General features: G+C 54.5%; 1 protein-coding gene across 1 annotated transcript; it reads left to right on the top strand.

Moving 5' to 3' along the window:
• Positions 1–7,499: 7,499 nt before the first annotated feature.
• On the top strand, positions 7,500–16,904 carry LOC138690367 (la-related protein 6-like; the record flags this gene model as incomplete). Its single annotated transcript, XM_069809311.1, has 3 exons — positions 7,500–7,712; positions 15,106–15,200; positions 15,833–16,904. Coding segments are annotated over 3 exons (1,239 nt in total), but the record flags the coding sequence as incomplete, so codon positions are not given.
• Positions 16,905–19,316: the final 2,412 nt, after the last annotated feature.

Genomic DNA, 19,316 nt, shown 5'->3' with positions numbered 1-19,316 from the left:
AGGTAGTTGTACCCATTTAGCAGTGCTCTTTTTATTTCTTTAAAAAGATGCTGTTGCCTCGTAATGGGAGGAATCCAAGTCCCATAATGGCCCAACATTCCGAAAGTCGACAGTGGGGAAGATCTGCTAGTGCAAGTAATTAATCAACAGGCAATACCTGGTGAGGGTGTGTTGGTACGGCTGGTGGAAAGCGCTCTCTCTGTGTGCAGTGGACAGTCTCAGCAGTACCCCGCTTCTTTGGAGGCAGAGAGTTACACTGTCGCTCTTGGCATCTGTTTTGTCTGGGATGTTTTTAGAGGCAACGCGTCTCAAAGTGTACTGCCCTGCTTGCACGTGCTGGAGAGGTAGCTTATGGCTGTTGCTTCCTTGGTAAGGAGAAGGAGGCAGCAGTGCTGTGCGTGGGGTAGGTGTGTAAGCAGGGGGTGAGGTGGCAGCAGGGCTCCTGCCTGCGTACTCCAGCCCCAAGTGTAGCCCTGGCCACAGGTGTCCAGATGTAAGTGTGGGGGCACAGCACGGAGGGCAAGGCCTTGCCCCTGTTGCCCCGAGCTCCTGATGCACCACTGCCTCGGCAGCCTCTGCTGCTCGCTCGGAGCCCTTCTGCAAACCCCACGTCTCCCCCACGTCCTGTCCCAGACTGCTTCCCACAGGGAGAATCTTCCCGCCCCGCTCCTTCCAGAAGGTGGAAGGGGAGTGATAACGGAGACTATAGTCGCTAATACAGACTTGCCCAGTGAGTCGTCATCGCAGGCGTCTTTGCGCCTCGCCCTGTTTGGCAGCCCCTCGCTGCAGAGCCCCTCGCCCTGCTGCAGAGCCCCTCTTCTGCCCCCTCCCAGGCCCCCGCGCCTTCCAGCTCAAAAATCCTGTCTTCTCTTCCAGCCCCAGCTCCTGGCACCGATTTCTAACACTCATCTACCAGCTGTACTTAGAAAAATGTCATTCAGAAAAGAGCCCCGCAGCTTAAAAAAGAGGACAAGGCTGAGAAAGATGGACCCATTGTAGACTTTGTCAGGCCCTTTATTTATCCTGTGATTAAGGTTGGGGTGACAGAGGTGTCGAACTCTGCAGAAGAACATTGCTGCTGTGGCAGAAGGTGCTTCAGAGGTAGGAGACAGCTGGAGCCCGCACGGGCAGCGTTTGGAGGGGGCCAAGGGAAAAGGTGCTGGGGAAAGAAGGATGTGTTTCTGCATATGGTGACCTCTGTGGGATTGTGCTTGTTGTCACAGGGTCATTTACTGTGTTGTTTCAAGGATGGGGTCTTTGTGCTTTTAGTCGGTTAGGAAACCAGCGGTACTTGGGCTTACATTTCACCTCTTGTTTTTTCTTTCATACTGTCTGCGCAGAGAAAGCGCAGGCTGGATTTAAACTGGGGCTGCTGTTTTCTTCTCCTGGAGATTGGTGAAACTTTCCTTGAACAGAGAGCAAAAGGAATTTGTTGGAGCTTTTGCAATAGCAGTGATGCGTCAAGGTTAGAAAAAGTCTAACCATGCATGAGGCTCCAGGGTCTGGTGGTACAGGAGAAAAAAGTTTGCCTGAAAATCAAAACTGTTGTCTCTAGAGCGCAGGAATGCATTTTCCTTTTGACTGTCGTGGGAAATGCAAAGCCAGGAACTGGCCCAGCAGTAAACTGATTTGGGGCTTGATTTCTTCACCCTTACACTGAGCACCTTATTTCAGAGGGCCTATTCGTGAAAGCAGCAGTAGTGCTCAAGGAGGAGGATGCTGTTCTGTTCAGTAGAGGGGGCAGAACCATCCCTTCTGAGGCTGCTTGAGCTACTGCTTGCTTTGGAAAGCAGCACAGCAACCTTCCTTCCCCTCTGCTATTTTCTTTGTGGGATTTATTTATTAAAAGTGAACCGAAGGATGTGCTGTGAACACCAGATTAACATGGCTATGCAAACGAAGACCCCTGGTATTTGATAACTTACTGAGTGAGTGTGATTGCCTGGTCACCAGCCGTTAGAGTGAATCCTGGCGGAGAACAGGCAAAGGGGAAAGTCATCACTAGATTAAATAAGAAAAAAGCAAATAAAACCATCAATAACTCGCTAACAAAATACTTACCTCCCTGTCATCCTCAGGAATCCATTTCTTGTAGTTCTGCAATTCCCTGTTTTCTCTAGCTGAAGAAATGGTGTCATTATATTAAAAAAAATGCTGAAAGGACATATCCATTAAATAAAATTTACACAGAATGACTTCATATATAATGTTTTTTTTACCCAGGAAGATGAAAGGTACCTTCTTCTAAAACAGCATGGTTGTAGCTTAGTTCATGTATTCCTAAATACAGCTAAGTAAGCTGTCAACTTAAAGATTTGTCTAAGTTAGTAGCATTTCTCTTAAATACAGCCTGTTAATGTTAGCATAAATGAACGGAAGGAGATAAGGAATGCTGTGCGCAACTGTGACACAAGCTATGTTCAAGTGAGACTACTAAAAGAATTAGTAGCCTCAAACAGAAAGGGGGGAATTGATAGCGTATTTCCATACATTCTGTATGGTATGTCTAAATATTTTGATGGTTTTAATATTTTGTACCAGCCGTGGAAACTGGTTTGCTGCTAGGTGACTGTAAAAGTGAGATTTGGTAAAGAATTGAAGTTTGATTTCACCAGAGCTCTGATTCTTAAAGTCGCTTTCCCTCGCCGGTGTTTTAAACGATGGCTGCATCAGCCGGACGGATGGCACTGTCGAGGGGCTGCAGCTGAGCACCCCCGGTGCTGCTCCAAGCCTGGATGTCTCATCTCTCCAAGGAAGCTGCACCCAGGAGCACTCTGCCACCTGCTCTTCCAGACCCGGCGTTTCTCATTCAAACTGAGATGACCCGTCGTGTTGAGCCGCGTGCAAGTAATTTCTATAGGATTGGCTTAACATGCAGTAGCGCCGTCTGCCTGTGCACGGTTGGCTTCCACTGCTGGTCAATGGGAGTCTCTGCTGACAAATAAAAATGGAATTGAATAGAAGGGAGTTGAAAGTCAAAAGGGCCCTGTAATAATTTTAGAGTGCCTGAGGCACCACGCTGAAGCCCTGGCATTATAAATAAGGGTAATGTACTAGAGACTGAATTGCAATCAAAGCAGCTGTAAGAACGTGGAGTGTGCGCTGAGCTTCTTTAAGGTGCGTGGAGTTAGATTACGATCTGTAGGCAGTGCAGGCAAATCAATATTTGCTCACTGACGTATGTAGGGACCTTAAAGCCTGTGATTAGAAAGGCCGAAGGGATGTGGGGAATGTGAGATGAAGGCTCCAGAGCCAGGAGTGAGAGAGCTGTATTGGAGCAGCCCGACCCTCTGGTTGTCTCAAAATGTTTCCAGGGGCTGACTGTCCTCCCGGCTCACCACGGCTCATCTCCTGGACCATCTGCGTGATGATGTAGTCTGCTGACCTCTTGCTGCATTTCACGGTAATTACATCTACCTAAAATACTAAAAAAACCAAACAAACCCCTGTTTATGAATAAGGTTGGTGGGAGGATGGGAAGAATCCGAATGTCCTGGCTGAGCTCACTGTTCCTGACATAAACTGGAGTAAATCCAGTACTGTCACTGGGCCCATGAGTGTTAATAGCAGCTCATGGCAAGTTGCACGGGCTGCCCCAGAAGGGCTGGAGCTGAGTCAGGGTCAGGCAGGGGAAGTGTAAGGGTTGGCCTTGGTGCCTGCTGAAGCTGGGCAGATGCTGTGGGCCACCCTTGGGACAGCTGGTACAATGGCATGGCTTTAATAGCTGGATGGTGAGGTGTGATGGCAGGGAGGAGAGCGAGCGCTTCTTGAGTTGGGACTCACTGTCTGATTTCAAGTGCTGGTGGCTGAATTTACCAGCTCAATGCATTTATTCCCTTATAACCCTCTCAGCCACCATGGGCTGCGTGTGTCCTGCTTTGTGCCATGTGCAGGAAGACAATCCCTTTTTCTGCAAAGGTGAATGGGCTTGGGAAGAACACCAGTTAAAGGGTGCCACATACTGCTGCGTTTTGGGTGCAGACATACCCACAAATCTTGCTCCCACCAAATTGCAGCATGCAGGGAGAGTTTTACTGGTAAATGGGTGTAAATCTTCAAGCCCCCAAGCTGAAATGTACCATTTGATAAAGTTTCCAGGCACTTTCTGGCTGGTGCAGTGTTTTGTTTTGTTTTTTTTTTTCCTTCTGATTTTTTCTCCCCCCTTGCTGGTCTTGCGGCTGCCCAAGGTACAGGCAGACAAGTGGAGGAGGGTCCCTGTGTGGCCTGCAGCTCCCTCCCTCGCCATTCTTGGGGTGATTTGGGGTTATTTTGGTGTGTCAGTGAGGCAAAGCTGGGCTCTCCGGGGCTGAGGTCAGTGGGACCCGAGGAAGGCCGTGATGGTCTTGAGGCTTTGAAGGGCTTTGCACCGAGCCCTGTCCCCGCTGGAGGGGACGCTGGTGGTGTTCAAGACGAAGGCCTTGCAGCCCTTGCTGTCGTGTGTGCCCGTGTCCCCCCCGGCCCCCGAGGTCTGTCCTTGTCGCAGGGGCTCTGTGCTGCTTTCTGCGTGGGGCCGTGTCCGTGAGTCCTGCAGGGAGCTGTCTGTCCTGGCTTCCCCACCAAAGGGCTGGTCCCCCTGGGGAAGGGGAGAGGGGAGTCGTCCGCGTCCCGCCCCACCGTTGCCTGCCCCGCTGGTGGTGACTCGGCCCTGGGGGTGGCTCGGTTCCCCTCGGGGCTTTCCCGAGCTCGGATCTGGGGTTCAGCGGGGCTTTTGCACCTCTTGAGTGCTGTTTCTTGGTGCCCCCTGCTCTCCCTCCCCCTCCCACACAGGCACGGAGCGGTTCTGGAGAAGGAGCTTTTAATTGAAAAGACAAGAGGAAAGGTCCCATCCAAGCTGGTCTAACCCCTCCCTACCCCCCTCCCCGGCCCCCCCTTCAACAAGTACCCCCCCTCCTCTCCCACCCCCCACTCCCCCCATCTCCATCCCTCTCACACCTGTCTAATCCCCGCCCCCCCTCACACCCCCACGTTGGCCGCAAGAGCCCTGCGCTTGCTGGGTGGCATTGGCAAGGAGCTCTGCGCCTGCCTCTTCCTCCGCTTGCCTGCCGTGGCAGGTGGGGATGGTGGCAGGTCCATCCCCGCATCCTGCCATGGCTCCTGGGGCTCCATCCTGCTGCCGTTGACTATTTTGAGGCTCAGCATGGCATCGCTGAGCTCGGGGATGCAGTAGTCAGGGGTGAGCATCTCCTCAGGCAGCGAGAGCGAGCTGAAGTCGCGGTGGGGGGTGGCTGCGCCGGTGCCACCAGCGTCCCCAGGCATGGGGCTGCTGCTGGGAGCATGCTGGCTGACCGCCAGCCCGCCCAGGGAGCAATCAAAGAGCATTAGGGCCTCTTGGAGAGCCACGGCAAGGGCATCTCCAAGGGCTTGGCTGGGGGGGACGTCGCTCCCCGGGGGGATGTCGCTGCCCGGGGGTGCCCCCGCAGGGGTGGCCGTGCTGGAGATGTTGATCTTTGCCAGCTGCCCCTCGATGTGCTGGTAGCCGTGGATGGCTGTCAGCAGCACCGGAGGGGCTGGGGCCACCCCACTCCTCTGATTTTTATAGGGTGCGAGGTATCGCAGTTGGTCCTGGGGGGTCCCTGGGGCTGCCCAGGCCAGGGGGGCCCCGCAGCCCCCGGGACCCCACAGGGCAGCACCCGGCAGAGAAGCGGCGCCTTGGCCGAGCGTGGCGGTGGCCGGCGGAGGCAGGTGGGTGGTTGTCCACTGGATGCGGAAGACGCGGGGGTCGAAGAGGCAGCCACATGGAGCCCTCTGCAGCCCTGTGTGGGTGAGGGGGAGCCGTGCTGGGGCGGGGAGACTCTCCAGGGGCACCCGCCGAGCCGGCCCCGATGGCCGACATCCCCCAGCTCTGGGCCAGGGGCGTGGGGAGCTTGTGGCCGGGGCGATCCCCACGGGGTGAGCTGCTGTGCCGGTGGGACGGGGTTGCAAATCGGGGAGGAGACTCGCATCTAGGAGGTGAAATGGGAGAGGTGGCCCCAAATATTTGGGGAATTCTCTGCAGATGGGCTTTCCTGGGCACGCGCCGCCCGGGCGAGGGCAAGGATGCTCACCGGGGCTTGCTGAACCCCCATGTGAAAAGTGCCGGGGGAAGGGGTGTGATGGGGATGGGGAAGGTGCCAGAGCAGACTGGGGTGCCATACCTGCTGGTGGTGCCTGGTGGGCCTGGGGTGGCTGGGCTGCAGGGAAGGGCTGCTCCCGCGGGGGCAGGTGGCACAGGTTGGCTGAGCCTAAGAGAGAGAGGAGCGATGGCCGGCAGTCACCTCTGCTCTTGCCCCCCAATAGCGTCCCTGGGCTGCAGGGGTTGGGGTTGAGGTCGGTCCCTACCTTGAGGGTAGAAGGTTTTGGGGAGCGTGAATGGCTGGAAAAGCTGGGGCGCCGGGGGGCCCCAGGGCCCAGGCAGTGGGAGCTGCACTGGTGGCCGCGCCATGGTCCCTTCTGGCTGTTGGTTGCCAAGGACTCTTTGGCGTCTCCCCGGAAGGAATGCGGGGGCTCCCTGTGTTCCGCCCCACCCCCAAGAGCCTCCCCAGCTCCTCCTGGGGAGGGAAAGGGTTAAGGGAGGCTGGGGTGCCCCCGGGGCCTACAGGCGGCTCTCAGGGTCTGCGGGTGCAAATCCTCTTTGCTTTCAACAGTATTTTTCCGGTGGGGGAAGAAGAACAAGTTGATTCAGCCGAGCCGAGCGGGGACCAAGCTGCAGCCGCAGCCTCCTTGCGCCAGATGGCAAATGCGTTTGCGACTGTTGCCCGTGCTTCTGTTCGCTGCGTTGACCGGAGCGAGGCAGAAATAGGAAAAAGGACCTCGAGGGCGCGAAGGAAGGTCACGCGGTGTCGCTCGGTGGCACGCTTTCCCCCAGCCCTCGCTCCAGTAGTGCTGTCAGGTCTTTTAGTCTCCTGATGGGAAAAGCAGCAGCTCTGGATCCCCCTCGGAGGGGGCGGCGCTTTCCCTGGGTGCGTGACACCCAGGAGGAGACGGTACCCGCCGCCGCGTGCTCCCAGAAAAGGACTGGATTCTGCCCAACGTCCGGTGTCGGGGCGCTGGGGCTGTTTGCGCTCTACGGGACCCCAGGGATGGGGTTAGTACATCCCCTCCTCGTGCTTGGAGGATTCGGCACTAGCAAGGACCCCCTGGTACCAAGGACACAGGCCTCTCGCTCCCGCTGTGTGAACAGTGTGTGGCCTGGGGGAGTCGGGACAACTGCCGTGAACCGGAGGCCAAAGATCTCTCCTGGCCTGGATCCTGTTAATTAAAGAGATGGCGCTCTGTTGGTGAGGCACCTCTGGCTGCAAGATTGCGCAAGGCCATCTGCTGCGTAACTTGTGGCAGGGACCGATGCTGGGGGCGTGAAGGCAAGCGCGCTTCTAAAACCATAAAACTCCGTTTCATTTCAGAGCGCAGCTGAGCCACCCCGCTCCTCAACACTCTGCCATCTGCACCGCTGTGGCTGGGACCGGGCAGTGCTGCACATCCCAAAGGCCACCAAGTCACACCCGTGTCCCTGCTGCTTTGCCGGGAGCTTCTGCGATGCGAGCGATGTTCTGGGGGCTGATCTCTTGGACTGCAGCTACTCTGTCCCTGACAGGCAGCTGGTCAGGAGGGTTGCGTCCCAGGTGGAATTCCACCTCTCTGACGAGAACCTGGCCAAGGATGCTTTCCTCCTGAAACATGTCCAGAAGAACAAGATGGGCTTCGTCAGCATCAAACTGCTGACGTCCTTGAAGAAGGTAGGCAGCCCGTTGCGTTGGCCAGCCAGGGTGGGAAGTGGCCTCCACGTGGAGGATGCCTGGGTGTCTGGGTGTGCTCTGGCTGTCTGCGGTGAGGTGCTCGGGGAGGTCCAGGCTCTGCTCAGGCTGCCTGTGTCCCGGCAAAGCGCTGGTGGTGCAGAGCTGGGCCCTGCTGTCTGCCTTCAACGTGCTGCAGCAGTTCTCCACCCAGGGAGAGTGGCTGGGGAAGCGGTGAGGGGTCCTCAAACCCCAAGCCCAGGGCTGGGTTCACCTCTTCTGCCCGTGGTTCCCCCAGGCTGCTTTGAGAGAGGAGAGCTCGTCCTCCGGCGCTGAGGCTCCTTTACATTTGGGTTTGGGGCTTTCTCTTTTCTTTTGTTTTTCATCACGACTAGATGAATGAGCAGCGCAGTTTATTAACGCAACGGTACAGGTGCTTTTGGATTGCCCGTGATAAATAGACTGTCTGCAAAGCACGTGCAGGTGACAATACCGTTGCCTACAGGCGCGTTAAATGATGAAAGAAAAGAGCTCTAAAGAATTCTAAGTTTCCCAGGGAAGCACTCGGTACAGCCGAGTGTTCGAATCTCACACAGTAGGCAACCCTATGGCGGGGGGGAGAGAGGCTCAGCCCATCGACTGATCCCAGAAGTCAGCGATGTCCTCCCGACTTGTCTGTGATGGTGTCTTCCCTGGCATTTCTCCTCTCTTAAGCCCTTTTATGTTTTCTGAGTTTTTCGGTGGAGCTTGAGTGACTCTAGTCACACATACCTTTCCTTTGATTGGTATAAAGTTCTCTCGCTTTGCTTTTAAAGGTATACGCTAGAGAAAATTCAGAGCGTGTGCTCAGTGGGGGGCGGTCGCACCTTGGAGGTGGGTAACTTTGGAGGTGGAGGTGTGTTTTGGTGTTGTAATGAGCAAAGTTCACCCAAAGGACCTGCTGTTGCGTGTGAGTACCCCAGAAGTGGGCACGTGTGATAGAAACCAGAAGTGTAGGGCGTTAGCTCGACAGAACCGCCATTATTTTACCTCCTTGCTTCAGTGGATTCAATGCAGGGAGCAAGCGTTCTCGTTCCGATCGTTCCAATCGTTCCGGTTGCCTACCCCTGCGATCACAGAGCCTGGCCACGAGGTCTCAGCTCCGCTCCACCCTCTGTGTTCCTTTTCAGAGTCAGCGTACCAAGCTCCCCTGGTGTTGCTGACGTCTAAAGTTGCAGGTCACGTTGCTTAGGGAGTTACCACGGAACCGATTCTTGACGTGTGCACTGTGTTCCTCCCTGGAGGTTCACCTTCCCTTGAGAGGCGGCGGGGGGACGTGTTTCATACCGACAAGTCACCTCCAGCAATCATTCCATGGGCTGTCGCTGTGCCCGGGAGGCCCGGGGGTCTCTCCCTGCCCTTGGCGGCCATGCCCTGGGCCCAGCTGCTGGGTGTCCCTGGCGCCTGCTCTGCCACTCGGCTCGCAAGGAGAAGCCTGGTGCTGTTCCTCTTCTCTCGGGCCATGGCAGGAACCAAGCGTGCAGCGCAGAGACCGCCCCTATTAGCCGTCCCCTCTCTGCGCCAGAGCTAAAGCCTATGCAGCCCCGCAGCCAGGAGGAGCAGGGACTTGATGTGGCTGGACACAACCCCTTTTCGTGGGGCGTAAGGGGGGTGATTTCGGCAGCCGCAGCCTGGAGGCAAGCCAAAGTGTAACCAGAGCCATAGGCTGGGATGGTGGGTGCCAAGAGCCCGCCACGGAAGTAAGCCAGGCTTTGAGAAACAAGTGCGCGGAGGTGACCCCGGTGTGGTGGAAGGAAAGGTTGGTCGTATTCAGACGTGGACCATTTGGATCCGTGACCAAAGCCCAGCCAGGCAAAGGACAGACAGCTCTTCCAAACTGTCAAAATAGCCCATTGCTGCTATTGCCGTCACATCCCCTTGTCCCACTGAAACCCAGCTGCGCAGCCTTTCTATTAAACACACGCGTTGGCCGTGTTTATATGGGATACCAAAGGCGCTTCAGCCATGGGTGAAACTTCCACAGCTCACCTGTGACTTGAACCTTTCTGAGAGTTCTTTGCCTACCTCGGTTTGTGGGAAGATGTTCGGATCTTACCTCAAACCCTGGCAAGTCTCCTTTTCCTTTAGGATTTAGTATTTTGAGTACTGAGAGATTAAGAGAGGTAGTCTCCTTGCCATTTTGTGCGTTGGTGCCAAAATGGATCTGTACCTTCAGACTATGTAAATAAGGGCATGTAGGCCACAGACATTCCTTTGGTTGTGGTGATGCCAGAGGTGAAAGACAGGGGTTTGGTTCCCTCTGCAGGAACTCTGCAGAGATGTAGAGAGCGTGCACGGTTTCCTCACCGTTCCTTACCAAGGCACCAAGGGACATTTGCTACCACACTGTCAGGGGAGGTTCGGACTTGACATGAGGAGACATTTCTTTGCCAAGAGGGTGGTCACACCCTGAAACAGGCTTCCTGGAGAGGTGGTGGATGCCCCGTGCCTGTCAGTGTTGAAAAGGCATTTGGACAATGCCCTTAATACCATGCTTGAACTTTTGGTCAGCCCTGAAACGGTCAGGTAATTGGACTAGATGATGGTTGTAGGTTCCTTCCAGCTGAACTATTCCATTCTATTCTGTTCTGTTCTACTCTGCTCTGTTCCCTGTGCTCACCATGAGTCAAATACCAACAAGACTGTTATTTGCCTGAAACGCCAGGGGGGTTTCAGCTCCCAAACCACTTTGAAGGACACATAACACAAAGGTTGCAAGTGGAAACAGGCTATTATTTTTATTTTTCTGAGTCTGTTTCAGAGCTGATGCTCACAAGCCTTAACACAATGTGCCTGTGTAGCCAGGAGCAGGCTGATGCATTCTTCAGTTGAGCTTGAGAAAACATCCTTTGCATCCTGGCAAAGGCAAGTCCCAGAGCTACAGAAAGTAGCAGGAGGAATACAGGCCAAGCAGTCCCTGTTTCCTGAAGAGTGAGAACATGCAGAATGAGGATCAGGACCGACCACACACAAAAGAAGAAGGAGGAGGAGGAGGAGGTATGTGGTACCGTGGGGTATTTTCCAAAGTATGACAGGTAGAGGTGAAAAGCGTATTTTTGCGTTTGGCAACTTGCTCCGCCGCTGTGCTTCTTGGCCAACGATGCACAAAAGGCGCTCTCGTGCCGGCCCTGCGCTTGATTTGCGTGCAGGGAGAGGTGAAAAGTGGCAGCTCGTGATGGGGCAGCAAGCCTGGAGCCCTTCCAAGCACAGGCTGTTTTGCCCAAGCCATAAGCCCTGGGGAAATGGAGCTAAGGGAAGAGCAGAGCTCGCTCCCGCTCCCGCTCCAGACTTGCACTGGGCAAGAGAGCCCGAGAGAGGCAGGGCACGAGCGGTGCCTTGGAGGTGCAAGAGCAGCAGGCAGGGAGCTAGGCGAAAGGGCCCAGAGGAGCCCTGACAAGGGGCTGTGCTCAGTGCTACAGAGGACAAGAAGCAACCCCCGGGAGCATCCCTTGGAGCCCGGCCTGGGAGTCAGAAAGCTTCCTCCCCCCGGATGCGGGGCACGAGGGCCACCTTCGTGGAGCACGAGCAGCAGGCACCTAGCCACAACGGCCCAAAGGAGCACTGGCGAGGGGCTGTGCTCAGTGCTGCAGAGGAAGGCAAAAAACCCCCGGGGACACTTGCTAGCCCACCGTGGGGGAAAAAAAGCCTTCCTCCCCCTAGCTGCAGGGCACGAGAGGCCATCTTCGTGGTGCACGAGCAGCAGGCAGTAACCTAGCCAAAATGGACCGGAGGAGCCCTGGCAAGTGGTCCTGCTCAGTGCTGCAGAGGAAGGCAAAAAACCCCCGGGGCCCAGTGCCAATCTGCGCCGGGGGAAAATTCCTTCCTGACCCCAGAGCTGGCGATCGGCTATTCCCTGAGCACGTGAGCAAGACCTGCCTCCTGGTCCCGCAGGCTGGTCACGCCTCCCAGGGGATGCCCAGCCCCAGATTTCATCAAGGCTGCTACCCAAGATGATTTTGCTCCTTTGGAGGAAGCTCTCCTCTTTGGGATGCACCCGAGACTCCTCCCAGGCATCTCCCAGAGTCTTTTAGCCTCTGCTCTAACTACCTAATGCCTCAGGTAGCAGCCCCAGACTCTTCCAAGGAAGCTACCCAAGACGATTTTTCTCCTTTGCAGGAAGCTCTCTCCTCTGGGATCGACCCAAGACTCCTCCCAGGCATCTCCCAGAGTGTTTTGACCTCTGCGTTCGGGACCGGAGATCCCAGCTGCCTGCCCCAGACTCCTCCAAGTAAGTAGCTCAAGACATTTTTTTTCTCCTGTAGAGAAAGCTCTCAACTCCGACAGCCACCTGAGACTCCTCCCAGGCACCTCCTAGAGTCTTTTGGCCTCTGCTTTACGTACCTAAGATCTCAGGTAGCAGCCCCAGACTCCTCCAGGGAAGCTACCCAAGATGATTCTTCTCTTTTGCAGGAAGCTCTCTCCTCCAGGATTGACCCAAGACTCCTCCCAGGCGTCTCCCAGAATGTTTTGACCTCTGTGTTCGGGACCGGAGATCCCAGCTACCTGCCCCAGACTCCTCCAAGTAAGTAGCTCAAGACATTTTTTTTCTCCTGTAGAGAAATCTCTCAACTCCGACAGCCACCTGAGACTCCTCCCAGGCATCTCCTAGAGTCTTCTGTCCTCTGCTTTACCTACCTAAGGTCTCAGGTAGAAGCCCCAGACTCCTCCAAGGAAGCTACCTTTGAGGTTTTTTTCTTTTTTGGAGGAACCTCTGCCCTCTGGGATCCCCCTGTGACTCCTTCCAGGCGTCTCCTAGAGTCTTTTGTCCTTTTCTTATAAGGAGCTGAGATCCCAGGTAGCAGCCCCAGACTTGTCTAATGAGGCTACCCCGGATGATTTTTCTCCTTTGGAGGAAGCTCTTTCCTCCGGGATCCACCCGAGACTCCTCCCAGGCATCTCCCAGAATCTTTTGGCCTCTGCTTTACGGACCTAAGATCCTAAGAAAAGATAGCTATGAAAAGGCCAAAAGGCTCTGGGAGATGCCTGGGAGGAGTCACAGGTGGATCCCAAAGGGGAGAGCTTCCTCCAAAAAAGAAAAAACCTCGAGGGTAGCTTCCTTTTAGGAGTCTGGGGCTGCTACCCAAGATCTTGCACGAGCAGCAGGCAGTAACCTAGCCAAAACGGACCGGAGGAGCCCTGACAAGTGGTCCTGCTCAGTGCTGCAGAGGAAGGCAAAAAACCCCCGGGGCCCAGTGCCAATCTGCGGCGGGGGAAAATTCCTTCCTGACCCCAGAGCTGGCGATCGGCTATTCCCTGAGCACGTGTGAGCAAGACCTGCCTCCTGGTCCCGCAGGCTGGTCACGCCCCCCAGAGGATGCCCAAGCCCTGTTCTCCCTGAACCTGGAGCCATCTCGGGGCTTCCGAGAGTGGCCAAGTGCCCCCGGCCTGATCGACCTTGGGGACAAGAATCCTTCCCACGCCTTCAGGCCACCAGCGGGTGCTCCAAAGCACTGGGAGCCCTGGCAACATCTCTGCATCCCACTTCTTACGGCTGCTGCCACTGGTTCCGCAGGGAGTGAGGACGGCGAGCTCTGCAGTGCTCCTCAAGAAGGCATTCCCTTGGTCTTGCCACAGCTCTCCATCCAAAAAAGCCTGATGGCCTCGGGCACCTCCAGGGCTTGGTGGTTCTTCTCGTCTCCAGCAGCCTGGTGCAGCCTCCGGTCTTCCTCCCTCAGCGCCCGGCAAGTAATTCCAGCGGCTCCTCACAGACTTCCTCTGGGATGTCTCTGGGCCGCCTGCCAGGCAGACTGGCAGTGGGACAGGGGAGGCTGCCCCTTTTATAGTGCCCCGGGGCATTGTGACTGCTGCGTTGCCGGGTGGTGGCACTGCGACACGGGGGGGGGGTGGTGTGAGGGGGCCCCCCCGTGCGCAGCGCTGCCCGCCGCCCCTCGGCCCAGCATCCTTCGGAGGAAGGCCTTTGGGGTGCCGGCCCCGGGGGCTGTGTTGCGTTACTGAGTCCAGAAGTTTGGCAGAAAATAAACCGCCTTGCATTCCAGCTTATCCTCAGATGTCAGAGGGGCTGGGGACGGCTGGGTTTAATTTCTGAGTGATGTCCAATTCGACGCTCTAAGGGTGGTCGCGTTCAATGTGCTGAACTATCACGATGAGGGATGCCCTTAATAGCGTACTGCACTCTGGCTTAGCTGCGTTCAACGCACGAGAATGACCAGACTTAGGGAGTTTGGTTGCGCTAACAAATTATCACGACTAGATGAATGAGCAGCGCAGTTTATTAAAGCAACGGTACAGGTGCTTTTGGATTGCCCGTGATAAATAGACTGTCTGCAAAGCACGTGCAGGTGACAATACAGTCGCCTACAGGCGCGTTAAATGATGAAAGAAAAGAGCTCTAAAGAATTCTAAGTTTCCCGGGGAAGCACTCGGTACAGCCGAGTGTTCAAATCTCACACAATAGGCAACCCTATGGCGGGGGGGAGAGAGGCTCAGCCCATCGACTGATCCCAGAAGTCAGTGATGTCCTCCCGACTTGTCTGTGATGGTGTCTTCCCTGGCATTTCTCCTCTCTTAAGCCCTTTTATGTTTTCTGAGTTTTTCGGTGGAGCTTGAGTGACTCTAGTCACACATACCTTTCCTTTGATTGGTATAAAGTTCTCTCGCTTTGCTTTTAAAGGTGTATGCTAGAGAAAATTCAGAGCGTGTGCTCAGTGGGGGGCGGTCGCACCTTGGAGATGGGTAACTTTGGGGGTGGAGGTGTGTTTTGGTATTATAATGAGCAGAGTTCACCTGAAACATGTCCAGAAGAACAAGATGGGCTTCGTCAGCATCAAACTGCTGACGTCCTTGAAGAAGGTAGGCAGCCCGTTGCGTTGGCCAGCCGGGGTGGGAAGTGGCCTCCACGTGGAGGGTGCCTGGGTGTCTGGGTGTGCTCTGGCTGTCTGCGGTGAGGTGCTCGGGGAGGTCCAGGCTCTGCTCAGGCTGCCTGTGTCCCGGCAAAGCGCTGGTGGTGCAGAGCTGGGCCCTGCTGTCTGCCTTCAACGTGCTGCAGCAGTTCTCCACCCAGGGAGAGTGGCTGGGGAAGCGGTGAGGGGTCCTCAAACCCCAAGCCCAGGGCTGGGTTCACCTCTTCTGCCCGTGGTTCCCCCAGGCTGCTCTGGGAGAGATCATGCCTTAACTAAAAAACTGCAGGGAAGCACTGGTGGTGTGATGTACAGGGAAGCTGTGTCTTCTTGCCATGGTCCAGGAGCACAGGCGGCCTTCTCCCACAAATCCTGAAAGGGGGATATTGCCTTGCCATGACCTCAGGTTGATGGGGGTGCAGCCTGCCTCGATGATGGGTTTAGGGTGGTCCCTGCCTGGGGAGACTCACAGTGACACAGTGGCCCCCTCTGTCCCTCAGGTGAAATACCTGACGCATGACTGGTGGCTGACGCTTTACACCCTGCGGTTCTCAGAGCTGCTGGAGGTGAACGAGGAGGGCACCAAAGTGAGGCAGTGGGTGATAGCATATGTCCATACATTCTGTATGGTATGTCTAAATATTTGTTGGTTTTAATATTTTGTACCAGCCGTGGAAACTGGTTTGCTGCTAGGTGGCTGTAAAAGTGAGATTTGGTAAATAATTATTAGAAATCTTATACTAACACTATGATTGAAAAAAGAGACAGAAGTGTAGCCAAGTAATTAACTAGTAGAGGTAGTTACTCCTAAGTTTTACAGTTCTTTGCTCTTATGACTGGATGTTCCTGTACATTAGATAAGATTAATATTGAAACTGACCATATATGACTGAAACCATGTTAAGCTCCAAGATCAAAGAACAAGGATGACGAACAAGACTTGAAGGTCAGCCAACAGAATTTGAAACGGATCGGTGGTCGCAAAAGCAGCCCTTTGACTCAAATGAAGAACCGTTGCATGTGATCAGATGTAGGCAATACTATGATACTCAGTTACAATAACTTTTATGTATATGTATACTAATCTGATTAATATGTAATTGGTTACTCCATATAACCTGTTTGTGCTGAAGCTGTGGCACGCGTGCTAGGTGGAACTATCCCCCGTGCATCCAGCGCTGCAATAAAGAATGCCTACTTTCTAAAACTCCAAAATGAGTCTTAGAGAGTTTCTTCGACTGGCTTTTCGGTATCATGGGTCCCCATCCCCGAGTCCCTGCTGAGTGTCCCCCCCAGCAGACTGCTGCTGGCCTGGGAGCTGCTGACCCTGGAGCAGGACGTGCTGCTGCTGCTCCAGAAGAATTTCCTCAAGACCATCACGAGGATGTTCAGCCCCTTCGGCACCATCGCCTCCATCCGCATCCTGCGGCCGGGCCGCAAGCTGCCCTCGGATGTGCGGAAATACACGTCAGACTTCCCCGAGCTGCTGAGCAAGCACTGCGCACTGGTGGAGTACAAGAGCCTGGGGAGCGCTTCAGCCTTGAGGAGCCTTGAGGACCTCGGCCACCAGAGCTGTCCGCGTGGCGAGAGCATCAGGGTGGTCCGGCTCTGCGGGAAGGGCTCCAAGAAGACAGCCGGGGCCGAGAGGGAGGTGGCGGAGGAGCTGGTGGACCAGCCGGGTTGGAAAGTGCAGGCGGTGGCCGCGACCTTCCCCAACGGCCTCGGGGACTCCCTGCTCTGCAGCTCCCCGGAGTTGAACGGTGCCCAGGCGCTGCCACCCCTCCTCCTGCACAAGGACCCCGCGGCACCCTCCTGGCCCGGCAGCAACTTCAAGCCCAGCAATTTCAGCAATGCCTTCACTGGATTGCTCCTCGCCAGCAAAGTCTTCCCTCCGCTCGGGACAGGCTTGGGCACAGGCAGCTGCTACGGCCTCTGCTCCAGCACTGAGAGCACTCGTGGCTGCGGCTGGGGGAGTGGGGTGGGTGCCTGGGCACCCTGGCCCAGCAGCCCCTCTCCAGATGCCAAACCTCTTGCCGGCAATCCTCCGGCAGCGACATGGGTGCCTGAGCCCCTCGGCCTGCGGGATGCGGTGCTTTGCCTGCCCCACTGTTGTCCCAAAAGTGGGGTCATTTACCCACTGTGCAAAATGCCAATATAAACACAGAGCAGAGGTATTTTATTCCAGTTCTTGTTTACGCAAAGATGGGGGCTAGGTGGTAATCCGCAAAGCTAGCACCCCTCATGCCTAAACGGGCAAGCAATTTATACAGTTCAGTTATACATATTCAATTTCCAAAGTTCTTCCAAAAACTATTACTGGGAGTCGCTTATCTCGCACAGTTTCCATTGGGCTAAAGTTTCCCTGCTTGGAATTAAAGGTACAGTGTTCTTTTCTTTTACAGCACATGCTCAAGGAGAGTGGGGGGGTAAGTCTTTTTGGTGTGGAATTGAGTTGGTGGTCATGATCTCCCCCTGCCACCTTTCTTTACCTTTCCTCCAGTTTTCGAAGATTTTTCTGACTTCATGCCTATTAGCAATTATTCAACTTTTTGGCGCCTCCTGGGGTAGGATGTTCCCTTCTTCTCAGTCTTTTAGTTCTTCTTCAGGGGCACAGTTGTTAGCAAGGCATGCATTGGTTATACAAAGGGGATCTTGTTTCCCAAGACCTTTGTGGCCTTTTTCGTGTGGCTTAAGTACATAATTTCTTAAGTACATCATTTCCCCCTGTGGTGGGTTGACCCTGGCTGGACGCCAGGTGCCCACCAAAGCCGTTCTATCACTCCCCCTCCTCAGCTGGACAGGGGAGAGAAAATGTAACAAAGAGCTTGTGGGTCGAGATAAGGACAGGAGAGATCACTCACCAATTACCATCACTGGCAAAAGAGACTCCGCTTGGGGAAAATTAACTCAATTTATTACAAATCAACCAGAGTAGGGTAATGAGAAATAAACCCAAATCTCAGAACACCTTCCCTCCACCCCTCCCTTCTTCCTGGGCACAACTTCACTCCCGGATTCCCTACCAACCCCCCCCAGTGGCACAGGGGGACGGGCAATGGGGTTTACGGTCAGTTCATCACACGTTATTTTCTGCCGCTTCATCCTCCTCGGGGGAAGGACTCATCACATTCTTCCCCTGCTCCAGCGTGGGGTCCCTCCCACGGGAGACAGTCCTCCATGAACTTCTCCAACATGGGTCCCTCCCACGGGCTGCAGTTCTTCACGAACTGCTCCAGCATGGGTCCTTTCCACGGTGTGTAGTCCTTCAGGAGCACACTGCTCCAGCATGGGTCCCCCGTGGGGTCACAAGTCCTGCCAGAAAAACTGCTCCAACGTGGGCTCCTCTCTCCACAGATCCGCAGGTCCTGCCAGGAGCCTGCTGCAGCGCGGGCTTCCCACAGGGTCACAGCCTCCTGCGGGAACCCACCTGCTCCGGCATGGGGTCCTCCACGGGCTGCAGGTGGAGATCTGCTCCACCGTGGACCTCCATGGACTGCAGGAGTACAGCCTGCCTCACCATGGTCTTCCCCATGGGCTGCAGGGGAATCTCTGCTCCGGTGCCTGGAGCATCTCCTCCCCCTCCTTCTTCACTGACCTGGGGGTCTGCAGGGTTGTTTCTCTTACATGTTCTCACTCCTCTCTCGGGCTGCCATTTCTGTCTGTCCCAGCAACTTTTTTTTCCTTCTTAAATATGTTATCACAGAGGTGCTGCCTTGGCCGGCGTCAGGTCCGTCTTAGAGCCGACTGATATTGCCTCTGTCGGACACAGGGGAAGCTTCCAGCAGCTTCTCACAGAAGCCACCCCTGTAACCCCTCCCCGCTACCAAAACCTTGCCACACAAAGCCAATACACCCCCCTTTGAGACTATGAGATCTCTTCATATGAGTCTCATAAGTCTCACTACTTCATTTTATCGTTACATATGCTCTAGCCATGGCTTGTAAAACCAGTCTCTTGATAGAACTTAAAACAACACAAAGTATGATTGTAATAATGACAACAGTGGTCGAAGTTTAAATTAGATTTGCCAGCCATCCAGTAAGGGAGGATCCTGTTCCATGTAATATTTTATTTAACCACCCTATTTCCATTGTTGTTCTTCTTCTTTCTTAGAAAGGTAATATTCCCCAATTTAAAGGATTGTCTGCCAGCTCAGATGGCGGGAGACAAGCGGTTACACTAACATTCTGGATTTGCCCAAAGGACTGGATAAGCTGTAAAACCAAATTCTCTTGACCTACTGCTAGTACCAAATGGGATATTATAATATTCAGGTTCTTCATTCTCTCAAAGTTCAATGGTCTCAGATATTAGCTGAAATTTGAGTTTCCCAGTCTGTGGCTGTCCACTTTCCCTGATCTGGTTCTGGTGCTCTTTTCACTCGCGTGTAATGAATCCAGGAGTCCATTCCTTCTACTCTGGCTGCAGTACAGGTTTTCAATAACATGGTGTGAGGTCCTTTCCACCTTTATCCAACAGGAGAGAGGCCTTCTGATTTAGATACCTGTGTAGTGAAGATAAAGTATGCGAAAGAGAAATCAAATACTCTTTAACATCAGCCTGCCCTTTTATATGCATTTGGTCTCCTGTGATGTTAGAAAGACTCATGGGATATGCTTTCCCATAAACAACCTTAAAAGGACTTACTTTCCCTTTGACCCTAGGAGTTACTCGAATTCGTAAAAGAGCTATAGGTAAAGTTTCTACCCA

Source organism: Haliaeetus albicilla, chromosome 22 (genome assembly GCF_947461875.1).
Source record: "Haliaeetus albicilla chromosome 22, bHalAlb1.1, whole genome shotgun sequence".
Lineage (NCBI taxonomy): Eukaryota > Metazoa > Chordata > Aves > Accipitriformes > Accipitridae > Haliaeetus > Haliaeetus albicilla.
The sequence above is the reverse complement of the archived record's forward strand: the minus strand, read 5'-3'. Positions and strand labels throughout refer to the sequence as shown.